Raw genomic sequence first — 22,058 nt, 5'->3', positions numbered from 1 at the left:
AGTTGCCGACGCTGATTGGTTGCAATATGGATAAATGCGTGTGTGGTTCTTTGAGCTATTTTCTGCGTCTCATTCAGTGTCGTTTGGGCCCTTGCCTTGTGCCTCTAAACTTCTTGCCTTCTGGGCCTGTCCCTGTAGTTTTCGAGGTCACCGATCGTCCCTTCACGACTTTGGCTGCATCTAAATGTCAAGAGGGACATGTATTGCTGACCTCGCCGATCGTCCCCTCACGACTTGGGCCCAAAGTTGGGGTGCATCTAAATGCCAATAGGGACATGTATTACTGACGTCACCGATCGTCCCCTCACGACTAGGAGTAAATTTAAATGTCATCTGTTTGCCCTCAAACGAACGCATTGCTTTTATCTTTTTAGATCTCCTTTCTCCAGAGATTCTTCCTATATACTTAATTAAGTCATTTCTCCATCTCAATATATTTACCACTTTATAGCCTAGCATGACTCAACATATTAAATGCCTTTACTCTGATTGATCTAAGATTTATATTCTCTCATAGTTTGGTACAGATTTATCTTATTTTTGTGCAAAATGGGTTTTATTGCCAGAAATGTACTTTTAGATGTACTCAACCGTTTTTTTTTTTCATTTTTAACGACCTAATAAGGAAAATAAACACATAGGATTGGTTAAAAATTAATAAAACAGTCTGAATTGATTTATTTTCTATTTATAATGTACACTGGATTAAAATAGTATGTATACACAGTTGAGTAAGAACTTGATACATTTCGAAAAACTAAATAGAAGTATTTTATTTTAGCAATTGGTCGGGTACGTGCTTTGCTCTTGTTATTCAATTTTCTGCATTTAATTTCATGGCGATTGATGACAGAGAATGACTGATATGTATCTTTATACGAGTCAATACCTTAAATTTTAGGACGTTTAGAGTTTGAACATGTTAATGAATGCATTTTAACCGGTCAATCAATTATCTAATTTAAAACTCTACGACTGTTAAACTCCTAAGAGCGCATTATATTTTCTCAATAGCGATATATGAAGCTAATAAAAAATCACTCCAAAACAAAATTATTCAGTTTAATCGTATTCATTAGTTGTCATTTTACAAACACAAATCTGACTTCTATAAAACTACAAAGATAATCTACAGTATATATCCTGCCGTCACTGAACCTCCAATTTTGCCTCCCAAAACACTCCCCTGCTCCCCCGTCTTCTGTGGGTGTCTAGCTGAACATGTAGCTGGAGACGCGGCTAAAGAATCCGGATATGCTGGCGCCAACAGATCGTGCTCTGTCCGCCAGACTCCCAACTCCGCACGTGACAGCGTCCTCGATCATGCTCCGGAACACCCTGAAATATTAGCACCATATCGAGACAGTTCATGACAGGATTAAAAACACATAATTATTTCCATTTATCCTTTTGGGGTTTTACGTTACTACTCAAACGTCAACAAAAACGTCCTAACTTACAGTTTCAGAGACAGATGAGTTGTTAAGTTTCACGGTAGAATTTTAGGTTAAGACTAAATACGTATGAAACAGGCTTACCTGACGTCACGGAGCCCGAGCATGAGCTGCACCTCCTGTAGACCCATCAAGTTATTGTAGGCGGCCCCGTTTGTGTCCAAGAAATCGCAAAAATCCTGTCCGTCCACCACGCCTGAGAGCAAGAGGGACAATTATGAATATAGGTGTACACAAAGTTTGTATATGATATATATTCATGTTCAAGAAAAGATAAAATCACTCGTATAAATTTATACCAGACGAAATTGAATGTACGTATCATCAAAACAGTAGATATGGGTTATTTAAAAATACCTCTACATGCTGACATCGATGCATTACCTAGGTTTACCAATTATTAGTTAATTTAATATAAAAACATGAACTTTCTCGAATATCTTAAAGCTGCACTCTCACAGATATAGCATTTTTACAACTTTTTTTTATTTTTTTGTCTTGGAAAGAGCAAATTTTTGCTTAAATATCTGCAAACAAATGATAAAAGATTGCTGACAAAAGATCAGATCGCAGATTTTCTTATTTCCGTTCGAAAATTAATGTTTTATGGCCTAAATTGTTACTTACGGTTTAAGAAAAATGCATAAAACATCAATTTTTGAACTTAAATATAAAAATCTGCGATCTTATTTTTGTCAGCAGTCTTATATAACTGGTTTCCATGGATGTTCGCAAAAATTGGCTTGTTCCAAGACAAAAAATCAAAAAGTTGTCAAAACGTTCAATCTGTGAGAGTGCAGCTTTAAAGCACAGTTTAGGTTTGTAAAATTTTCTCCGGAATTGGACAACACGTACCTTCGTTGCACGCGAGGATGGCCTCAATGCCGGCGTTCTTGATGTCGAGGCAGGAAGTGGCCGCCTGTTCGTAGATGGTCCGCATGTAGCTCACCAGACAGATGCTCGTCTGGTTCAACCAACGCTTACCCTGGAAACCCGGGAAGGTTTTTAATTATAAGTTTTAACAAGAAATCTAGTTTTGGGGTTCATCCATTAAGCTCATTCTAATAACACTCGAATCCACTTCATGTTAAACTAATGTTAGTAATGTTGGAACGCGATCCTACGTAACGAACACCTTCCAAACACGACTCCATTCTCTCAAAATGGTAAATCACTGGTGTTGGGTGAAAATAGCATTTTTCATGGACATTGAACATTAGGTTGGACAGACTAGTACATATATTGTGGCCACCTGACTAACAAAATACTGTAAGGTAAATGCTATTATTGTTCCAAAATTGATTTAAAGGTTTACTTGCTTATACGTTTTTTGTTCTTAGAATTTGTTTAAAAAATATATCCTTACTGCTCAGGGATACCGATTTGAAAACACACACGATATATGTACCCGGAAGCATATTTAAGGATATTTATACATATGGCTAACTTCTTTTTTGACGTAAAAAGGCAATGCCCGTATATATACGATAACATCAAATGGTCATAAAAAATCCAGAAATGCAAGTTCAAGTTCCCTTAACTAGCTCGACTTTGAAGCCATGATTGGACAAGAAAATATGTATCTTTTTTATATTTTAGATAACATCGTTACATGGTTCCGGGTGTTTATTAGTTACATAAATGTACGCATGTGCGGTCCTTGGTTCATGTGTTCACCATTAAAGGCCAAGATTTACCTTTTGCTGGATTTCATTATTATAATAGCCTTTGTTTACCCGTTTTATATGTGCAAATTTTACTATTTATTATGAATGATGGTGCGATATTTGCGGTCTTTTAAAAACATAAACTAAAAAAAACTCAAAGAACAAGTTTACTGATTGAAGTAACATGTATTATATGCATGTATGCCGCAATCTTTCATTCCAATTTCCTATAAAATTCTGAAATTAATATCTGGGGCAATAGAAGTTGCTATAAGGAAGGTGGCCTAAACATAGTTTAATTTTAATAAAACACAATGCCTGCTCATGGTCGATTGTACATCTTCGTGATATTATTTCGAATTGATATATATCTATATATATATATATTTGTTATTTGCATCATAAAAGAAAGATATGTTTGTGGAAAATACTTATTGCGATTGTTGTATTTATTTTATTACTTGTCTAAAAATATTATTTCGTTATAAGAGTTTTCTCTAGCTTATATTAAACTCAAATTATTATCGAATACCTACAAAAGACAGGTGGTGACATTTCAAAATCAATATTTCATGGTTTCCTTCACACAAATTCACGTTTTTAACTTCACGAATTCGGGAGCTGAAATCGTGTAATCGTTAAGTTTGATGAAAAGGAAGCAATATGAAGGCACATTTATTAAGCTATATTTAGAAGAGATGTGTTCTATCTCTTGTTATGGGAACGTAGTAAGGTAAGAGGTTTCTTCCGAAGATATTATACCCAAAAATTATCATCCTCAGATTTCGGTACAAAACCAACAGGCCTTCATTTTTAATAAAGATTTGGTAAAAAGCTAGTTATGTTCCAAGAAACCACCATTTTGAACCACTCCGTTTAAAATTATAACATCAAAAGCTTTTGATTCCTTATGTCTTTAAACACCGCGTATTATTTACAACATATACATGGAATAATATATAGGTCAAAAGTCATAGTATGCATATGTGAAAACGGGTCATTTAAACGAACTGTGAGTTTATACATAGTTTTAGATGAATAAGGCCATAATTATTAATTTGAAATATTGATCATTGGTAAACGTACAAAAGTATCAAAACTGTCGAAGTCAGCGTCGATCTTGGTGCAAAAGTGCTTGCTGATCTTGTTCGTGTAGCCATTTGGTCCGCATGCAAACTTCTGCTCGAGGCAGTCGTAGAACTCGCAGCGCCCCCAGGCGGCCTTTTGCATACATTCACGGGCCTCAGCAGCTGTGATTTCTATTAAACAGACAATCAACAAGGATTTCTGGTTTTCTTAGAATACATTTATCTGTTCAAGTACAAAGTTCATTTAAGTGACATACTGGTATAAACATAGAACAAGTAACTCACATATTGCTGTTATTGATAAGTGACCGATAAGAATGTACAGGTAAAGTTGGTTGGTATGCATTTATCAAAATAAACTTGGTCAAACCAAGCGCATTTTTGTGTTCACTCTAAATTGCCAGCATATTAACAAATTCGTTTTCGAAATTGATATCTTGCACAATGGGATGGCAGTATGTGATTATATATGCTAGTAAATATATTTGCAGTCAGGCCGTTGTTGATTTTAATCAAGTGAATCGGCTGTAAATCTGCAGTCAGCCGTTATAAATCAAGTGAATCGGTAGAATTAACCTGAGTCTGAGTCACAAGACAACATATGATATCCAACAGGAAGCTGGTTAAAGGGTTATAACTTTGCATTTACCAAATAAATACAGCTTAACCGACTATATTCAGCATCAGTTAACTTATTTAAACACCTTATTTACCAAAATAAACGTACGCCGGATTCGGAAAACACTGTCATTCCCATTGTACAAAATTGAAGTTTTAAAACTAATTCAAATTAAAAGCTTTTAAATGCTTATATATCAATATCTTATAAACAATATATTCATTTATTGTTCCGCATATTTTCCCATTCTTAAATAACAAAATATTACTGTTTACAATTTTTTCTCCAAGGGGAAGGGAACTATTATAATCTTGGTTTAAACAGTATTTATTCTATATAAATACATTTAGCAAATACGTACATTACATACATAATAATTAAGGATTGAGGAGATAGCTAAGAGCTAATATTTATACCTCTCTCCTATTATAATCTTCATTATCAATGGATACATGTAGCGGTAAACACAAAACATCTCATTTCTATTTTTGTCTGATACAGTATCTGTGCGATCATGTTTCGAAGGCCGTGTACAGCAATTGGGACATATACGTTTATCAACATTTTAATATGAAGTTCATTAATACGCATGGTTTCTATTTTGTGGGTTTAAATGTCCATTCTCTGTGCGTACCGGGACTCGAGTATGAACAGCGAAGCTGACAGTCTTCAACTTAGCAGTACGGGTAACTTTCACCGTTTGCGAACTGCGTACAGCCTTCTTGCGTACCGAACGCCTGTCAGCTCATCTATTTCTCCAAGAGAGACAATTCGAGGTATTGTCATAGCCCCTGTCGTCGGCGTCGGCATGCACAAACGTTTATATTGGCCATAACTCAACCCCGTTCTAGATATTTAAATGAAATTTGGTCCCCACGTTTATATAATAAAGAGGTGTCACGGGTGTGGTGTATAGCAACAAATGAGTACACCTTTTGATATGGAACGTGTATACAAGTTACAAGGCTTAAAGAAGCACATTTGCTACAAAATAGGTGTCAGTGTGTTGATATAACAATAACCATGAGAACTCTAACAGTTTTTGTGTTTTACAAAATACCCTCAAGAACTATGACATATTTAATGTAAAAAACTTGTCTCTTTGAATCCTGCTTTCTTGGTACGGTGGTATTTCGATTACAGCGCTACCTTCGTTATCACACATGATATTCCTCCGTAGGTCAGGTTGTCAGTTATTTCTCTAATTCAAAACTGTTTACGACTATGACACTGTGACATTTGAAATAGTTTATTAAATCATGTTGATCTCTTTATTAACATAATCATTTTAAACTATTAAAAAAGTATACCAGTGACAGAAACAACTTAACAAAAAGACAATACAAACTATTGTACGAGCCGTATTTTATACTGGTAGATTATGTCTCATCAGAATGGCCATCCTAGTTTCATCACATATCTGATATATGGGCAACATAGACATAATAACGGGACCGTATAATTTAGCAAGCAAATGAACATTTCAACGTATACTTAAAACAATTTCGCTTAGCTTTAACCCAGTGGCCTCGCCTGTCACTTCGCTATATTAAAAATGCCAAGGACGGAGGCTGCAATGGCCTATGCAGTAAAATATTCATAGCAAGCAAAACTGCCCTGCGGTGGCTCAAGCACTTGATCAATTTGTTTAGTTAAAGATGCACTCTTACTCCCAAATAAGATTTGCCACAATTAATACAATTGTTTTAATTTACCAAAAAGGATGAATACATATCGAAATACATATCGAAAACAATGTTTCTTATGAAGGGTAGCGTGTTGAATATGAACGAAAGGTACAGAAAAACATTTCTACCTTATGAGGCGCTATTTCATCACTGTAAATGTTTTATGACTCACCAATTATAATAATAATGATAATATTTGATCGTTTTCAGGCATTAAATACATGTTAAATCCAGTTATCAGTAATTAATATTTTTCATAAAAGCATTATTTAGTAAGTAGTTAAAGGTTTATCACTAAAAATTTATATTTGTTATACATGTGTATGTATTTTAAATACGAGTGTCACTTGTAATCAAGCTACTGCCAACTTACAAGTACGTGCACTGACCTGTGTTTGCGGTGATCTCTTGTGACGGGTTGTCCGTGTCACTAAAGGATAACCAGGATGGGAGCGCCAGGGCGCGGCCTAGGACCGCCACGGTAAACAAAAGCAGAACCCTCATAGTGTGTGGCACAGTATTACTGTATACGTAATAACTAGAAGTGAGGAATCTATCCTGAATGCAGGTCCGAAGGATTGACAAGTGTGATAGGTTGCATATTTATATCAGCACCATATCAGTTATATTCACCCTGCATGTGGACATCGGATGATATCAATATTAGATTATTTTGATAATGTTATTGTTATCCGATTCATAAACTGTTCAAACTTCAAATATACATACCTCATGAGATCATATAAAGGCAATTGTCGATAAATCTGGTTTGTATCTGGAATAAGCTGCATTCAAGCAAGTTGCAGGTCTAAAGTTAATTTCCGATTAAATAAAAATGCATTTTGAAAACATGTCGAAAAAATAAAGTTCTGGTTTGCATGTAATAAAAATAATCTCACACTTTCACTCATACATGTATCCATTTATGTGTGATAGAATAAATATCACAACTGTTTTATGCAAACAATCATGTCAGGGTATTTTGGTATGAGGGACTGCAGCCAATATTATGCCGAAAGGAGTCAATTAATTATGGATTTCTTGGCTTCGACGAATGGTTCTAGGCTTCTCATACATGGGGTACAATATCGCATTTAAAAGCATGTGTGTGAAATAATCGTTTTAACCAACTTCAGAACGAACATGCTAGTGACTACGACTTTAAAACTGTGTCATCCAAGCAACAAATTGTAGATAATAACTTGAAAACTATCCGTTAAATGGAGCAAATATATAATCAAAATAAGCATGATACAATAGTCTAATCACAATCGTATTTCCAGTACATAATCCAAATAATTTACCAACAGTAGCAAAGTTGTGGGCAGCAGAATCATACAAAACATGTAATAAATGATAAAACCACCATAGTTCTAGCTTTTTATTACCATACTGCTGGAAAGCATTCGTTCTGCATCAACGTAGCTCAGTGGGTATAAGGGTGGCTCGGGGCGGGGCCTTATTCTACAGTATAGCGTATAAATTACTAGGTGACATATTTCAATCTGCGGATGCTTGATGAAAGATTCAAAGCTCTGTAAATGGTATTCGTCGTCCTGCAAAGCGAATGTTGTGACGATTAATTTAAAGTATTGTACTGCAGGGTTCCACAACACCTCTTTGTGTATGATGAACTACGGGAGACGGACTAAACACCCCCTGACAAAACATCCCGAGCTCAGTTTTGTATGCATACACATGCATATAGAGTGTTCAAGATTTCTAAAGATTATGATGTCCTTTTGTTAAACATTTATAAGTCACACATAAAATTAAACATTAACCACATTGTTATAACAGGTGTTTTGATTAAGGGGTGTTTTGTCCACTCTTTTAAAATTCGTAGGGGGTGCTTTTCCGCCTTGTATACACAATGAGGGATTGGGGAGTGGTGTCCATATATACACAAAAGAGCTGGAGGTGTTTTGTCCGGGGATGTTTTGTCTAAGGATGGGGTCGTGTTTTGTTCTACACCCATTAACTACATATACTGCATAAATGTAGACAAGGTTTGTTGCAAGATTTCTCCAATAAAGCTTTATAAAGGAAAACATAGGTGACATATCACGCACTGGCTTTAGGTGTTCCACATACAGCAAAACCTAAGTGTACTTAATCAATTTAAATATTTTTTTTCTTAAAAATGGAGTAAACGCGTATTTTGAATCTTCAAATGCAACATTAAGTTTAGATGTTCAAGAAAACCATTTTCTTATAATCAAAAACGTCTTGTTAATATACATTTAATGATCATGCACCTGTAACATATTATCATGGTACGATAAAATATCGGTCAGTTGAACGTTCAATTGGGGTTAATGTTATCTGTGTGCAACACTTCTGTACCAAACCATGACCCCATATGATATTCACACCTTAGTAGTATTATATATTATTGACAATGTGTTGACATCAGATTTATTTCAAATTAAACGTTTCATGGGTGTGACCCATTCAATTCCAAAGTCTACCAATCCACTGATAAGACTTACAAAATATTACGTGAATATGTAACTTGTTGTGAATTAGAATGTTATTTTGCATCCCCAAATTTCCCATTCTCACTATGATACAAGTAACATATATCCGCTGTTTATCTTATCACACCCCGCGATAACCCTTAACTGGTAAACAATGTCAGTCGTCCATGTATATATAGTGAACCTACAAAGACCAAAAAGTCAATCACTTTCTTGAGCTTGCTATTGATATCGCATTGAAAAAAATGAAGGGTATAGTATTGATGCTGTGTTTGGTGGCCGGCGTTCACTCCTGGAGCTTCTGGAGGGGTTCTCCGAGGGTCGAGCCACATGAAGGTACACTAGTTTCTCATATAATATATTTCAATTAAAAAGTTGGAGTATTATAAATATGTTGTAAATAACCATTGCTGATGAAAAGAAGATTTTGATGTTTTCAAAATAAAAAACAGTACGAAAATGTTAGACAAGTCATATAGCTCCGAATGAGCTCTTATTCCGTCATTGTAAGGGTTATGGATTTCAATCAATAACCTTGTTCAACTGAATCCATTTCCTTATTGATATGTTCCTTGTTAAAAAGATGTTGACCAGGCGTGCCGACAGGCGGCGGCACAGGGCAACTGCGAGTTTTACCGGTGTCTGGAGCGGCGTTTCCCCTGCGGCCATGATGGCTACGCCACCAAAATTGGCCTCCACTTCTGCGCCCGAGCGGACGAGCTTCATAGCCAGTTTACGCCCCAGGTAAAGCTCGCATCTGATCCCTATTATATTATAATTGATATATATATATATATTACAGAAGCGTATTCGGGTCAATAATTATTGAAAATCGTGTTTCGATTTAAATACGCTTACCAAGGTGAAAAAATGAATAATAATAAGGTTTATCTACAAAAAAGTTTCACTGATCCCATATTATAATATTACGGCTTGGCGCCTTATTCTAAGATGAACATTAAAATCAAATGCATTGTAATAAAGCTCGTTAAAATTAGTTTATCCTCATTCACATACAAACGTTTTACATGATCTTTTTCGAGAATGCTCATTTTATAAAAGTCATAAGTTAAGAATTTCAGGGAAAGTTTACGAAGGCATTTCAAAATAATTACTTTCTTTACAATTCAGCATCGCAGTTGATCTGTGATGTGTTTTTGAAAAAAAAAATAGTACGAGTACGAAATTCAAATTGTCTTCAATTAAAATAATTAATGCCATTTTTTAGGGTAAATTGTTCATGAACGGATCAAAAACATGTGTGACGTCGACCCTACTTCCGGTGTACGAGAGTTATTCCGCGCGCTGTGATGATATCGAGGACGCTGGAGCAGACGCGATGCGCACGTGCAGCTATAATGAATACGCGGGCATGAGCTCGTGCACCTTCATCCGCTCGAACATGGACGTGTACAACCAGATGTTGGGCACGGACGAGGTGTCCAGGCTTATGGGTCTTGGAAACGCCAGGTAGGGCATTTTCAAACGGTATACTTGTAACAGATTACAACGAGGGTATGCCAACATGTACTTTAAGGCTTAATTGTGTTTTATACGTAAAGTCTTGTGTCTTCAACATTCGTAAGTGCAATGGTGTCGGAGCTGTTACTCGAGGGGCACTGTGTTTTGGTGTCTTCAATGCATGTGTTTGTGTAATGAAAGTTCAATTAACGTTTTGATTGAAACACACGGATGAAAACAAACAAACGATTATTTGAAATTAAACATCATTTTAATAATTATTTCTTTTCATTTTAAGGCTGCTGTTCCGTATATTTGTGGATGGCGCGCGTTGTGGGGCGACAGTGGCCTCCGAACGATTCACGAGCCTAGGTGGGTCCATCATGGGGAGCGTTGGGGATCTCGCGGACGGTGTCTCCAACTGGTGGCGCAATTTGTAACCGGAAGCCGTAGACATAACGTTTCGGCTATGAATATGTTTTACGCATGGACTTATTAATTACCTTGTAATGTAGCACGCGTATACTTATGATTAAGTAGGATGAGTACCCAGTGTCCTGACGCAGGCTTCGTCCCTTCACACAGTATATGTTTCTCATTGTTATTGTATATTTGTCTAATTACGGTAGATTTTAGCAATATTTCTTCCATCACTGCAATACTCTGTTCGACGTACCGATCGTTGTTGTAATATTGTAATATAAGTCAAATAAAATATGGATTATTACTCTATGTTGTTTATTTTCGTTGAATCCTTGTATTAATTGACAATAAAACGCTCTTCTTATTTTAAAGTCTTTTGATTCCGGAACCTTTCGTAAATGGGTTGCGTTTATAAGTTTTGATAACAAAATATGGCATAGACCTACAACGGGTTGCACTTCAGTGCTATGAATAGAAACAGTTTTCTCCCACCTCAGATAAGTATTAATTTAACCATGCTAGAAATTCTTATCTTGCCCACGGGCGAAGATAAAATGTCCGTATGGAACTTCTTTTAATGGTCACCACATTGTAATTACCTCCCTTGTTGAAGACTGTCGTCTGTAGTGCATCATGGAAACCTTGTCTTGTGGCAATATTTAGAACGCTAGTTAATTATTTCTCGCTTCAAATGTCACCAGAAAACAGTTTTCAATCACCTTTCAAGAAATAAAGCTTAACTCTTCTTAGAACTATGTAAAGACCGATCAGACCATTTACATACTCTGAATCACTGTGCGAATATCCATGACAACCACGAATTATCGCATATCCGTACGCAATTATGTTCACTAAGCACAAAAGAGTTCCAGCCAAAAAATACTTTTTTACTTAATTTTGTTTAACTGAGGTGGGAGAAAAAGCATCTACCATAGCCGCTCGTGTAAGATAGGTTCATCCCGACCCTCGCGCAGGGTGTTTTGAGGAAACTCGGTAAACCTCGTTTCCGCAAAACACCCTACGCTCGGGTCGGAATGAACCTATCTTACACTCTCGGCCATGGAGGATACTTATATTCTCCCACCTCAGATAAGTAGATAAGTAGATCCAAAAATTCAACTTATCTTGCCCACGGGTACAGATAAAACAAGAACCCGTATGGAACTCCATTTTAATGGTCATCACATTGTAATTACCTCCCTTGTTGAAGACTGTCGCCTGTAGTATCATAGAATTTGAAACCTTGTCTTGTGGCAATATTAAGAATGCTAATAAATTATTTCTCACTTCAAATGTCACCATAAAAAGGTTTTCACGCACCTTTCAAGAAATAATGCTTCACTCTCCTCAGAACTATTTAAAGACCGATTTGACTTTAAACATAATCTGTATCACTGCGCGCATATCCATGACAACCAAGAATAATCACATATCCATTCAGCAAGAAAAATAATTATTACTTCATTTTGTTTAACTGAGGTGGAAGAAAAAGCATCTACCATAGGCGCTCGTGTAAGATAGTTTCATCCCGACCCTCGCGCAGGGTGTTTTGAGGAAACTCGGTAAACCTCGTTTCCACAAAACACCCTACGCTCGGGTCGACATGAACCTATCTTACACTCTCGGCCATGGAAGATACTTATAATCTTTGCACAATAATTCTGGCCTTTCCAAATTTATTCCAGTTTTAACATTACATTTCCTCAAAGTATAAATTTTGTCTGTTAAACACGAAACCCACATCAACACAGTTCTTATTTTGCTAGCATTCGTTAATTACAGAAAATGTTTATAACGTCCATGTGGCACTGTCATGGCCGTTTATCTGGGCTCATTTCTGAATAAACTCACTCAAGAAAGAGGTACTGCCGACCAACATTTAGAAAAACTTAACGAGTATCTTAAACGTAATATAAATCATATGTTAATACTACAATGCAATGCACATTGAAATAGACGCAACCTAAATGGGAAAAATGATTGGTTTTAAGAACTTAATTAAGGCACACAGCGATCCGGAAACATTTTGTTGTAAGACGACAGCATATGCCGACCATTAAGTCCATACTATAAGGCACTTGAATTTAAGTACAGAACAATTATTTTTTACTTTTATGACCTCTGAAGACCGATTGGTGTGAGAAATTGAAGAAACCTAGTTATAAATTAAAGACAAATCAACGAAAAATAGCACTTATTTCATTGCGTCTGGCAACATTTGATGGCAGAGAAACCTCACAATTCAAACAATAAGTTTGCCTCTTGAAACAAAAAAGTGATGTAAAAAAGTTGATCCCCCCCCACACACACGCACGCACATCGTACCGTACGTGTATTGGATATCTTTGTACAGGCAGTGCACATTTATTCTCTGTTGATTGCTTGATTCAGACCTTCATCGTTACTCTGTCCTTCTTCGAATTTCCCGGACATAAAGTTTTCCAACATCCCTTAAGACACCGGTACCTTGTCAAATTATGATACTGCACATTGGTACAATTAGTTCGGTTGATTTCATTCGTGCATTATGAATTATGAATGCTAGATGGATACTTCCAATAAACCGATGCATTTCAGTTTTTATAAGGTCTCTATAAAGCACCAGTCAATTGTAACCACGGCCTCCCAGGTCCGGGGGTATACCGGGGATAGCCGGGATATTGGCCATGTGTTTACCTTTCAGGTGGCCCCGCAGTGCTGGGTGAATGTAGTGGTTTTGTCTTCGCTTTAAATATAGCGGGGAATGGGCCTTACCTAGGGTACCTGGGGTGCGGAGGCATTTGGCGGGGATTTTACCATCTATTCGTCTCCGCAGGGCGGGGATTTTAGCCGGGGTTGGCCGGACCGAAAGTCAAAGTCCCCCGGACCTGGGGGGGGGGGGGGGTCCGTGGTTACAATTGACTGGTGCATAAAAAGGTAGCGTTTCATGACTTATGTGGACAAATTACACCAATTTGGAAGTGACTACTTATTGTTACATGCCTTTTTCTTTTAATTGACACATGGCAGTGAGGCAAAGCATGGCTATACACGTACCAGCTCAGACCATTGGCTACCTTCCACAATTATAGGTTTTGAAGCTGAATGGTTTGAGATTTAAAAAAACAGGCTGAACATGCTGGATTTACTTTTAATAGTTTACATTGTCACCGCAGTGTTTGTCCTCGTACACCGGATATTGTCACTATACCGAATACACAGTGGTTACGTTCTACCAATTTTATTTTTCTTCGGGGAAACGTATTTTTTCCCAACGTTGTTTGATCTTTAGTACACAAGCGGAGCTTTCTCTCCATATACGGTGTTGAGTCGTGAAGCGCTAGAAATAAGTGTTATCTTCCATGCATATTGGCTAATTGACTATAGAATGTATAGGGCATTTACTTAGTGGTCTGTTACCACGAGTACAGGGTGGGGAATCACGTCTACATGGGTCAACACGAGTCACAACCGATGTAAAAAAACCCACATATTATAAAGTGACGTTAAACATGCTTTATAAGTAAAAGCACAGATGAAATGGCACGTACTGGCCTTACTATTTTAAGTTCAACATACTGCAAAACCAAGGTGTCTGCATAAAGTTTGAATATCATATTAAAACAGGCAATACGTATTTAGGGACATTCTTCGAAGGAAACTTGAACTTCTGGCCCCAATATCACGAAAATACTTAAGTCAAATCTCAAACTCAATCTCAACTCTTTTTATCATACAACATCAAAATTTATTTTTAATTTTTTTTATATGTTTTACATATTTTTAAACCGCATTCTGTCATTGAATATGTTGATTGAACCCTTTGGTCTAGATTCCAATGGGAAAATACTCTACAGCCAAAACTGTACTTGAGTATAATTCATTGCCTTTTTAACAATTACTTAAGTATATTTTTTGCTGTAGGATAAGTTTTCTTTGAAATATTGTCAAAATCTTTTAATAACAACTTCTATGAGAAAATACGTTTTCAAAAAGTATAAAAACATACAAGATTTTGAGCTACCAATGTTTTATGTGGTAAAATGAGTTGAGATTGAGATTGAGATTTGACTTAAGGATTTTCGTGATATTGGGCCCAGATGTTCAAACAAAATGTTGAATTTTATCTGGCTTATCAATTAAGAGACAGATTATCATTGAAATTTAAAAAGTAACAAATTTTGTTCATCGTCTTATGTGCTTTTTATTTCCCGAATATTTTAAGACGACTTGGAAACCCGTTTTCACATGTTTGGACATTCATTTTTTTCCTATTCAATATTAGGACTGGATATACAGTTGGAAACCCTCTATCAGAACTTAAAACTAGTGTGATTATTTTCCAAAAAATTGCTTTGCCGTTTGAAGTAAAATCAGATTTAAATTAGGTAATTTTTAAAGACAAAAAATGCTATCGCCAGCTCTCTTTGTTCTTCACGGCATGAGACACAAACACACACATATTCAAAATGGTACAATCCATAGCGGGCAGTTGAACATTATTATTGCGATTAATTTCATATAAGTGCAAATCTTCTGTAGCAGTCATGTAGAGATAAGATGATATCAGACTAATGTCTTATCAAATGTTTCAGCGATAGTTTCAGCATTTTCTTTTATTAAGATATGGTCTATATCATTCCAAAGTCTATAATTCCTCTGATATAAGTCTTACAAAAGATTACGATGTTACTAGCTAAGATATCGAATGTTATTTTGTCATCCTCAAATTCCAGTCTTTACACCGCTTTACGTAAAGTTTAAAAGGACTTGCATCAGGTACGTCATCTTCGTAACCACACACATAAACGCAAACATGGTGAATGGACAGGTGAAACAAAATATGAAATAACAGTATATGAGTATTAATTATACGCGTGAATAAGATTGGGAGGGACATAAACAAAGTCAAAATTCCACAGACAATATTGTTCGTCTTAAACAGATAGCTTCTTAAACAGACAAAGATAATATTATTTCGCGTCTATTTTCTGAGTTCTAAATCACTTATCCCATGACTTTGTAGACAGACGGATGAGTAAACTAAAATCGTTTGACATTATAACATCCGAATAAGACCAATACATGGATAAATACATATGAAATCAAATTCACATACTATATACGATATCAATTGAACTACGACATAAACAGTACTTTTTTCACATTGAATACGATTACGGTTATTTATTATGTAAGTTTGAATCTTTAAAGGATTTATTGCTGAAGATGCTTATTTCACTTAGCCAAATACTTAAAATTGATTTTGATACATGTACAATTGTCCATTGTGATTATCATAAACATAATTCCTATTTAAAGTCTAAAATGTCTGAAAGAAGAAAATACATGTATTACACAAACTATAGGGAAACAAAAATAGTGAGATTAGTGCTTTTAAAAGGGACTTAAGAAGTTTCGAGGAATTGGGGCTAGTTGTAGGAAAGAATAACAGTAAAGTTTTAGGCAATGAATCCAAATGATGCTCATAGTCAAACGCCGTTTTATCAATCATTGTATATTTTTACATATTAAATATCTAATTGTTTTAATATTTCATACAATCTGTATCAATGATAAAGATTGTATGTAATGATAAAATATTTAATATGTATGAATATACGGCACAAAGTGGATAATTTGTTTATTATGTGTATCATAGAGTACAAGAACGCATTTTTTAAATTCTCAGACCAAGAGATCACCCTAGGGACGGAATCACTCGAATCAGATAGCTCGAAATATGAGGTGATTGTGATACACTTCGCTATATATTCGCAGCTTATCTTATCACACGAACGATAACCCTTCACTCGTCCACACTGGTATTATAGTTAACATTATAGTTAGTGTACAAACACCCACGACTCAATCACTTCATTAAAATTGCTTATGATAACACATTGAATACAATGAAGATTAAAGTATTGATGCTGTGTTTGGTGGCCGGTGTACACTCCTGGAGCCTCTGGGGGGATTCTTCGAGGATCGAGCCACATGAAGGTACATTTAACTCATATTATTCATTTCGCTTGAAAGTTAAATTCATTTTTAATAGGATGATGATATAGGTTATGTGATTAAATCGAAACTGAGTTTAGAGCGATTAGACGAATTGAGCCGTGAATGTACTTATGTATTTATAGATATTTGGGCAAATCAAAATAATGGGTAATTTGCCTATTTCAATCATAGCTCATAATGATAAAATTAAACCTATTTTTCAAAAGGCGTTATAGTTGTGGCGTTCTTATCATAGGTTATGAAGGTTGTGAGTTCGGTACTCAGTCTTTTTTCTCCATCTTGCAGTGTCCTTATTTACAACGTACATGTAGACATCTCACAAAATCCTTTTGAGAGTCGTGCAAATTTAGAGTTAGTTACATTTAACAAATTGCGACCAACTGTAGTTCAAATCATTCGTATCGAGTTCGGAGCTTACGTTAATATTGTTTAAATGAAAAAAATAGCGTTTTTAATTTCTGTAAAATACATTGTTATATAATTTGGTGAACATAGAAACATCAATAGCAATAAAAAACATAACGATTTGTTTTGAATACAATACATTTCTGACGAACTTAAATGAATTAAGAAAAACAAAGAAAAGATGTGTTTATCCTCAAGGGAGTCGAACTCGCAATATTTCGTATTACAACTCTTAAAGGTGCCTACTGCACTACATGTCCTACCCAAGTATAGACCGCGCCAAGCAGTTTCATAAGTAGCTATATACTATACTATAAGGTGAGTAACTCTGAAAAGGTAACACTAAACTGTTACACTTTCCCCAGGAATGTAACAGTGGACTTGTCCAATAAGTCACATCTTATATTATGGGTCAAAATCGGATTAAAATATTTTGAAATGAATTATAGCTGATCTGCTCTTGTAAATTAACTAAGACACAGGCTCTCGTAGTAATGCAGCCGGATGTGTAAATATGTACGAGTTTCACATGTTCGTTATTCTAATTCATACTGGTCACAACTCGTACTCACATCAATAGTGTTATCATTAGTTACATAGTTTCAGATTTATCCATTTGTTCATGATTGTTTTCGGCCGGTGGCCTTTATCAAATAAAAAAATGACGTGATTGAGGTTGATCATGAAACTGAAGTACTAAACAAAATAGCTATTTTCGGGACAGCTGTTTTACGAATAAGGCAGATCATGAAATATAACACAGAATGAGCTGTTATTCAGGTACTGTAAAAATGAATCTTTCTTTAACTGAACCCATATACTTATTGCCATGCTTCCATTTGACAGATGTTAGCCAGGAGTGCCGGCAGGCGGCGGCACATGGCGACTGCGAGTTTTACCGTTGCCTTGAGCGGCGGTTTCCCTGCGGTCATGACGGATATGCCCTCAACATTGGCCTCCACTTTTGCACCCGAGCGGACGAGCTTCATAGCCAGTTTACAGCCCAGGTTAGCTCCCCTGGTCATGTTAAGAGTTTATTACATAAGTGTATTCGGGTCTATAATAAATGAACAACGTGTTGCGATTTGACATTGACCTTGAGTCGAGCTTGTTGTTACATGCCTTATGTATATCGTCTCAATATTGCAAACATTTGTGGTACGTTATTTCAAAATACTTCGAGCGGTTCAATAGATAAGGAGCGGACACGAAATGAAGTTTTTAACCTTTGCTCTAAGTGTGACCTTGACCGTAAACCGATCTTGTTGCAACATGCGCTCTGCACATCGTCTCCATATAGTGAACTTTTACGGTCAGTTATTAAATAACCCTTCACGCGGTTCAAGAGAAATGGAGCGCACACAAGATATAGTCATACGACCTTTGACATCTTAGTTTGACCTTGTCATTGAACCGAGCTGGTTGTAACATGCACTCTTTGACCAATTAGTGTGACTTTTTCCTTGAACCAAACTGGTATGCACATCGTCTCACTATGGTTAACATTTTAGGAGAGTTATTTCAAAACGTTCAAGCGGCTCAAGAGTCCAAATTGTCACCCCATTTACGATTGAAACATAATTATCTGATTCACAGATTCCTTATCTTTACTTGCAAATTACTGCTATAATGTTAAGAATTTCATAGTCATTTTATGAGCACATATATATATATACCCATTTTTGACTTCTTTGGAGTCGTCGTCAATAATGTTTTTATTATTATATTTTTATATAAAAAAAATCAACCCGTCTTGCAATAGAAAAATAAAGGCCATTTTTTACAGGGTAAATTATTCATGAACGGATCAAAGACATGTGTGACGTCGACCTTACTGCCGGTGTACGAGAGTTATTCCGCACGCTGTGGCGATATTGAGGAAGATGGAGCGAACGCGATGCGCTCGTGCAGCTATAACGAGTACGGAGGAATGAGCTCGTGCACTTTTATCCGCTCGAACATGGACGTGTACAACCAGATGTTGGGTGCGGACGAGGTTTCCAGGCTTATGGGTCTTGGAAACGCAAGGTAAGTCTCATATATAAAGAAACACCGGATCTGTGTATACGTACCGGGGAGGTCGAGGGAATGTGCGCAACCAACCTTACATAATCCTAGTAAACCTTTCAAGTCCATATCGTAGAATAGATATGTATTTATTACACCAAAATGTACACCACTGGACAAGTTTACAAACTTTAGGACGGTTTGGGGAAAATCGAAACTCTTCTTGTTATCATTTTCCATTTCCAGGCTGCTGGCTCGTATATTTGTGGATGGTGCGCGGTGTGGGGCGACCGTAGCTTCTGAACGGTTTTTGCTCCTAGGCGGAACCATCAACAACTTCCTCGGGAGCGTATGGGAGAGCGCCGGGGATTTCGCGGACGGCGTCTCCAGCTGGTGGGGCAACTTGTAGCTGGAAGCCTCATTTATTATTTATCGACTGTGAAAGGCTTTATGCGGGAACTCATTTATAACCTTATAACATCTGAGCATGTTTTGTTTTTATTTAAAGTGAAGTGTCCTTATCAAAGCTTCGAACCATCACACCTTATTTGTTTCTCCATATTACTATTCAATATGTTCAATTGTTTTAGTGTATGCCATTTCAGAACTCTTGACGGAAATTGTCCAGAATGTGTTTCATTTAATTGAGTAGCAGAGAAACATCACACTGCACTCAGTCTTTTGTAATATCTTATTGATATTTGAGAAATTAAGGAAATGTAAACAAAAACACATATCAAGGACAAGACTCAGTTCTGAACTAGATAAAATGAATCCTCCCTTAGCACAAAATACTTAATACATACTAAAAAGGTTTGTAAAAAGAGCATCGAAAGTATTGTTACAGAATACAGAGTGACAATAAAAATATAGAAACTATTGGAATGCATACTGATACATTTATAACAGTTTAACCCTAGTTGATTGACCTGACCCCCGTGCCCTTCATGTATTGGATGTCTTGATACAGGCAGTGCATATTTATTCTCTGTTGACTACTTGATTTCCACCTTTATCGTTATTCGGCCCCTGTGCACTGTCTTTGAATTTTTCTGACGTGTCAAAGAGCAAAGGCCCCCCTTATGACACATGCGCTTACAAATGATGTCAAATAAGTAACCATGTGTTGGTATAGTTAAGTTTTCATTAAGACTAATCCTTTTAAAATCTAATTATATGTATTGGAAGGAGTGACGGGTCTTGACTTGATAGCCAGCATTGAAGGCCTACAAGTATGTTTCACGAATGTCTCTAAAAGTGTTTGACATAGATTTAGAATAACGAGTATATTGACAAGTTTTAAAACTTAAGCACCTGAGATTTCAATTGCCATTCCAAACAGTAGGATCACAATTAAGCAGTGAAAACTGAACAGTCAGATCTTGTTTTGCGTGTTTCTCAAATATATTAAACCTTCAATATATTTAACTTTAATGATCAAGACAAAACACCACCAGCTCAAGACATTTAACCAAATAATTAGATTATGATAAGTGGTGACCTTATTGTTTGTTAACCATAAACTCTTAACTTAACCGCCCTTTATACTGATTTCAACAAACGTATGGCCCATTTCTGCGAAACTTTGCATTAAAGATGCACTCCTATTCCCATATAAGACTTATCACAATTAATAATATTGTTTTAATATATAAAAAGGATAAATAAATGTTGAAAAAATAGTTCTTGTGAAGGATACCGTGTTTAATTTGAAAGAAATGAGCATATAACACGGTATTTCTACCTTATGAGACTATAGTAGATCACAATAAAACTTTTAGCATTCACCAATCAGTTAATGTTTTTGCGCTTTCTGCTATTGAATACACGGTTCAAATTCTGTAATCAGTAATTATTATTTTCCATAGATACATTATTTATTATTAAGTAGTTAAAGGTTTATCAGTCAAAATTGATGTTTGTTATACATGTGTATGTATTGATTTTGAATAAGAGTGTCACTTTAAGCTTCTTGTTTTCGCACTTGCCACATTTAGTTTGTTTAACTGATATTTGTTCATTTAGTAAATTGACTTTCATAACTAAGCGAACAACAGGAACATGTTTGAATTTCTAGGCCGCTTTCCAAAGAACAAAAACACGATGTGAGGCATACTCTGGAGAGAAGTAACCAGGCGTACTTTTGTCAAAGCATTCAGGAAGTCCAGAAACTTACAGTTACTACGGTTACTTTTAAACGTCATTTTCTTTGAAACCAGAATGCAAGGGACTTAAATAGTTGGTGTAAACATTGCACCGAATAAAGAGTAAGTCCAAACAAAAAGTAACTTCTAAATTTCAGCCAATCGGATGTGTCGCTTGTCGGGAGCGCCCATGATCATTTAAAGCAAAGTCACTTGGACATTGACATTTGGCCCCTGAATCCAGTTATTGATCGAAATCGAAAGTTTTAAGCCGACGACGTTGAAGCGGACGACTACGACTACGCCGGACGAATGAGTCCTTTAAAGCTTATCTGTTATCCTAGCATTGAAGGCGTCACAAAACACTCTATCGAACCAGACAGCAAGGAACTTAGATATTTACGATCAACTAGATATAAACAGAAAACTGGTGTCCGAATTGCCTTTGTCAATGCGCGCTTTCTTTATGTAGGCTTATACTAGACGGCATAAGCCTGAACTATTTAAAAGTGACCTCTAGCAAAGGTTTGTTCATGTCATAGTTTTACCTACATTTGGACTTATTGTTTATTAAGAATGGGCAAATGGCAATTTTGAGGTATGGGAATCAGCCCACTTC

The 22,058-nt window shown here is 36.2% G+C and overlaps 3 protein-coding genes across 3 annotated transcripts; 2 read left to right on the top strand and 1 right to left on the bottom strand.

Moving 5' to 3' along the window:
- Positions 1 to 1,048: 1,048 nt before the first annotated feature.
- On the bottom strand, positions 1,049 to 7,111 carry LOC128228983 (uncharacterized). The gene is made up of 5 exons (XM_052940582.1): positions 6,906 to 7,111; positions 4,208 to 4,380; positions 2,310 to 2,439; positions 1,539 to 1,650; positions 1,049 to 1,338 (listed from the first exon to the last, which is right to left on the bottom strand). The coding sequence occupies exons 1-5, from the start codon at positions 7,018 to 7,020 to the stop codon at positions 1,212 to 1,214; spliced, it is 657 nt and encodes a 218-aa protein (XP_052796542.1). The 5' UTR covers positions 7,021 to 7,111; the 3' UTR covers positions 1,049 to 1,211.
- A 2,072-nt stretch (positions 7,112 to 9,183) lies between these two features.
- Positions 9,184 to 11,004, top strand: LOC128227014 (uncharacterized). The gene is made up of 4 exons (XM_052937175.1): positions 9,184 to 9,332; positions 9,580 to 9,740; positions 10,225 to 10,466; positions 10,756 to 11,004. Exons 1-4 carry the CDS (start codon positions 9,242 to 9,244, stop codon positions 10,895 to 10,897), a joined length of 636 nt encoding a protein of 211 aa, XP_052793135.1. The 5' UTR covers positions 9,184 to 9,241; the 3' UTR covers positions 10,898 to 11,004.
- Positions 11,005 to 16,701: 5,697 nt separating this feature from the next.
- Positions 16,702 to 20,174, top strand: LOC128227013 (uncharacterized). Its single transcript, XM_052937174.1, has 4 exons — positions 16,702 to 16,862; positions 18,135 to 18,295; positions 19,075 to 19,316; positions 19,542 to 20,174. The coding sequence occupies exons 1-4, from the start codon at positions 16,772 to 16,774 to the stop codon at positions 19,702 to 19,704; spliced, it is 657 nt and encodes a 218-aa protein (XP_052793134.1). The 5' UTR covers positions 16,702 to 16,771; the 3' UTR covers positions 19,705 to 20,174.
- The last annotated feature ends 1,884 nt before the right edge of the window (positions 20,175 to 22,058 follow it).

Source organism: Mya arenaria, chromosome 3 (assembly GCF_026914265.1).
Source record: "Mya arenaria isolate MELC-2E11 chromosome 3, ASM2691426v1".
In the NCBI taxonomy this organism is placed as follows: domain Eukaryota; kingdom Metazoa; phylum Mollusca; class Bivalvia; order Myida; family Myidae; genus Mya; species Mya arenaria.
Note: the sequence above shows the minus strand (reverse complement) of the source record. Positions and strands in the feature narration are given on the sequence as shown.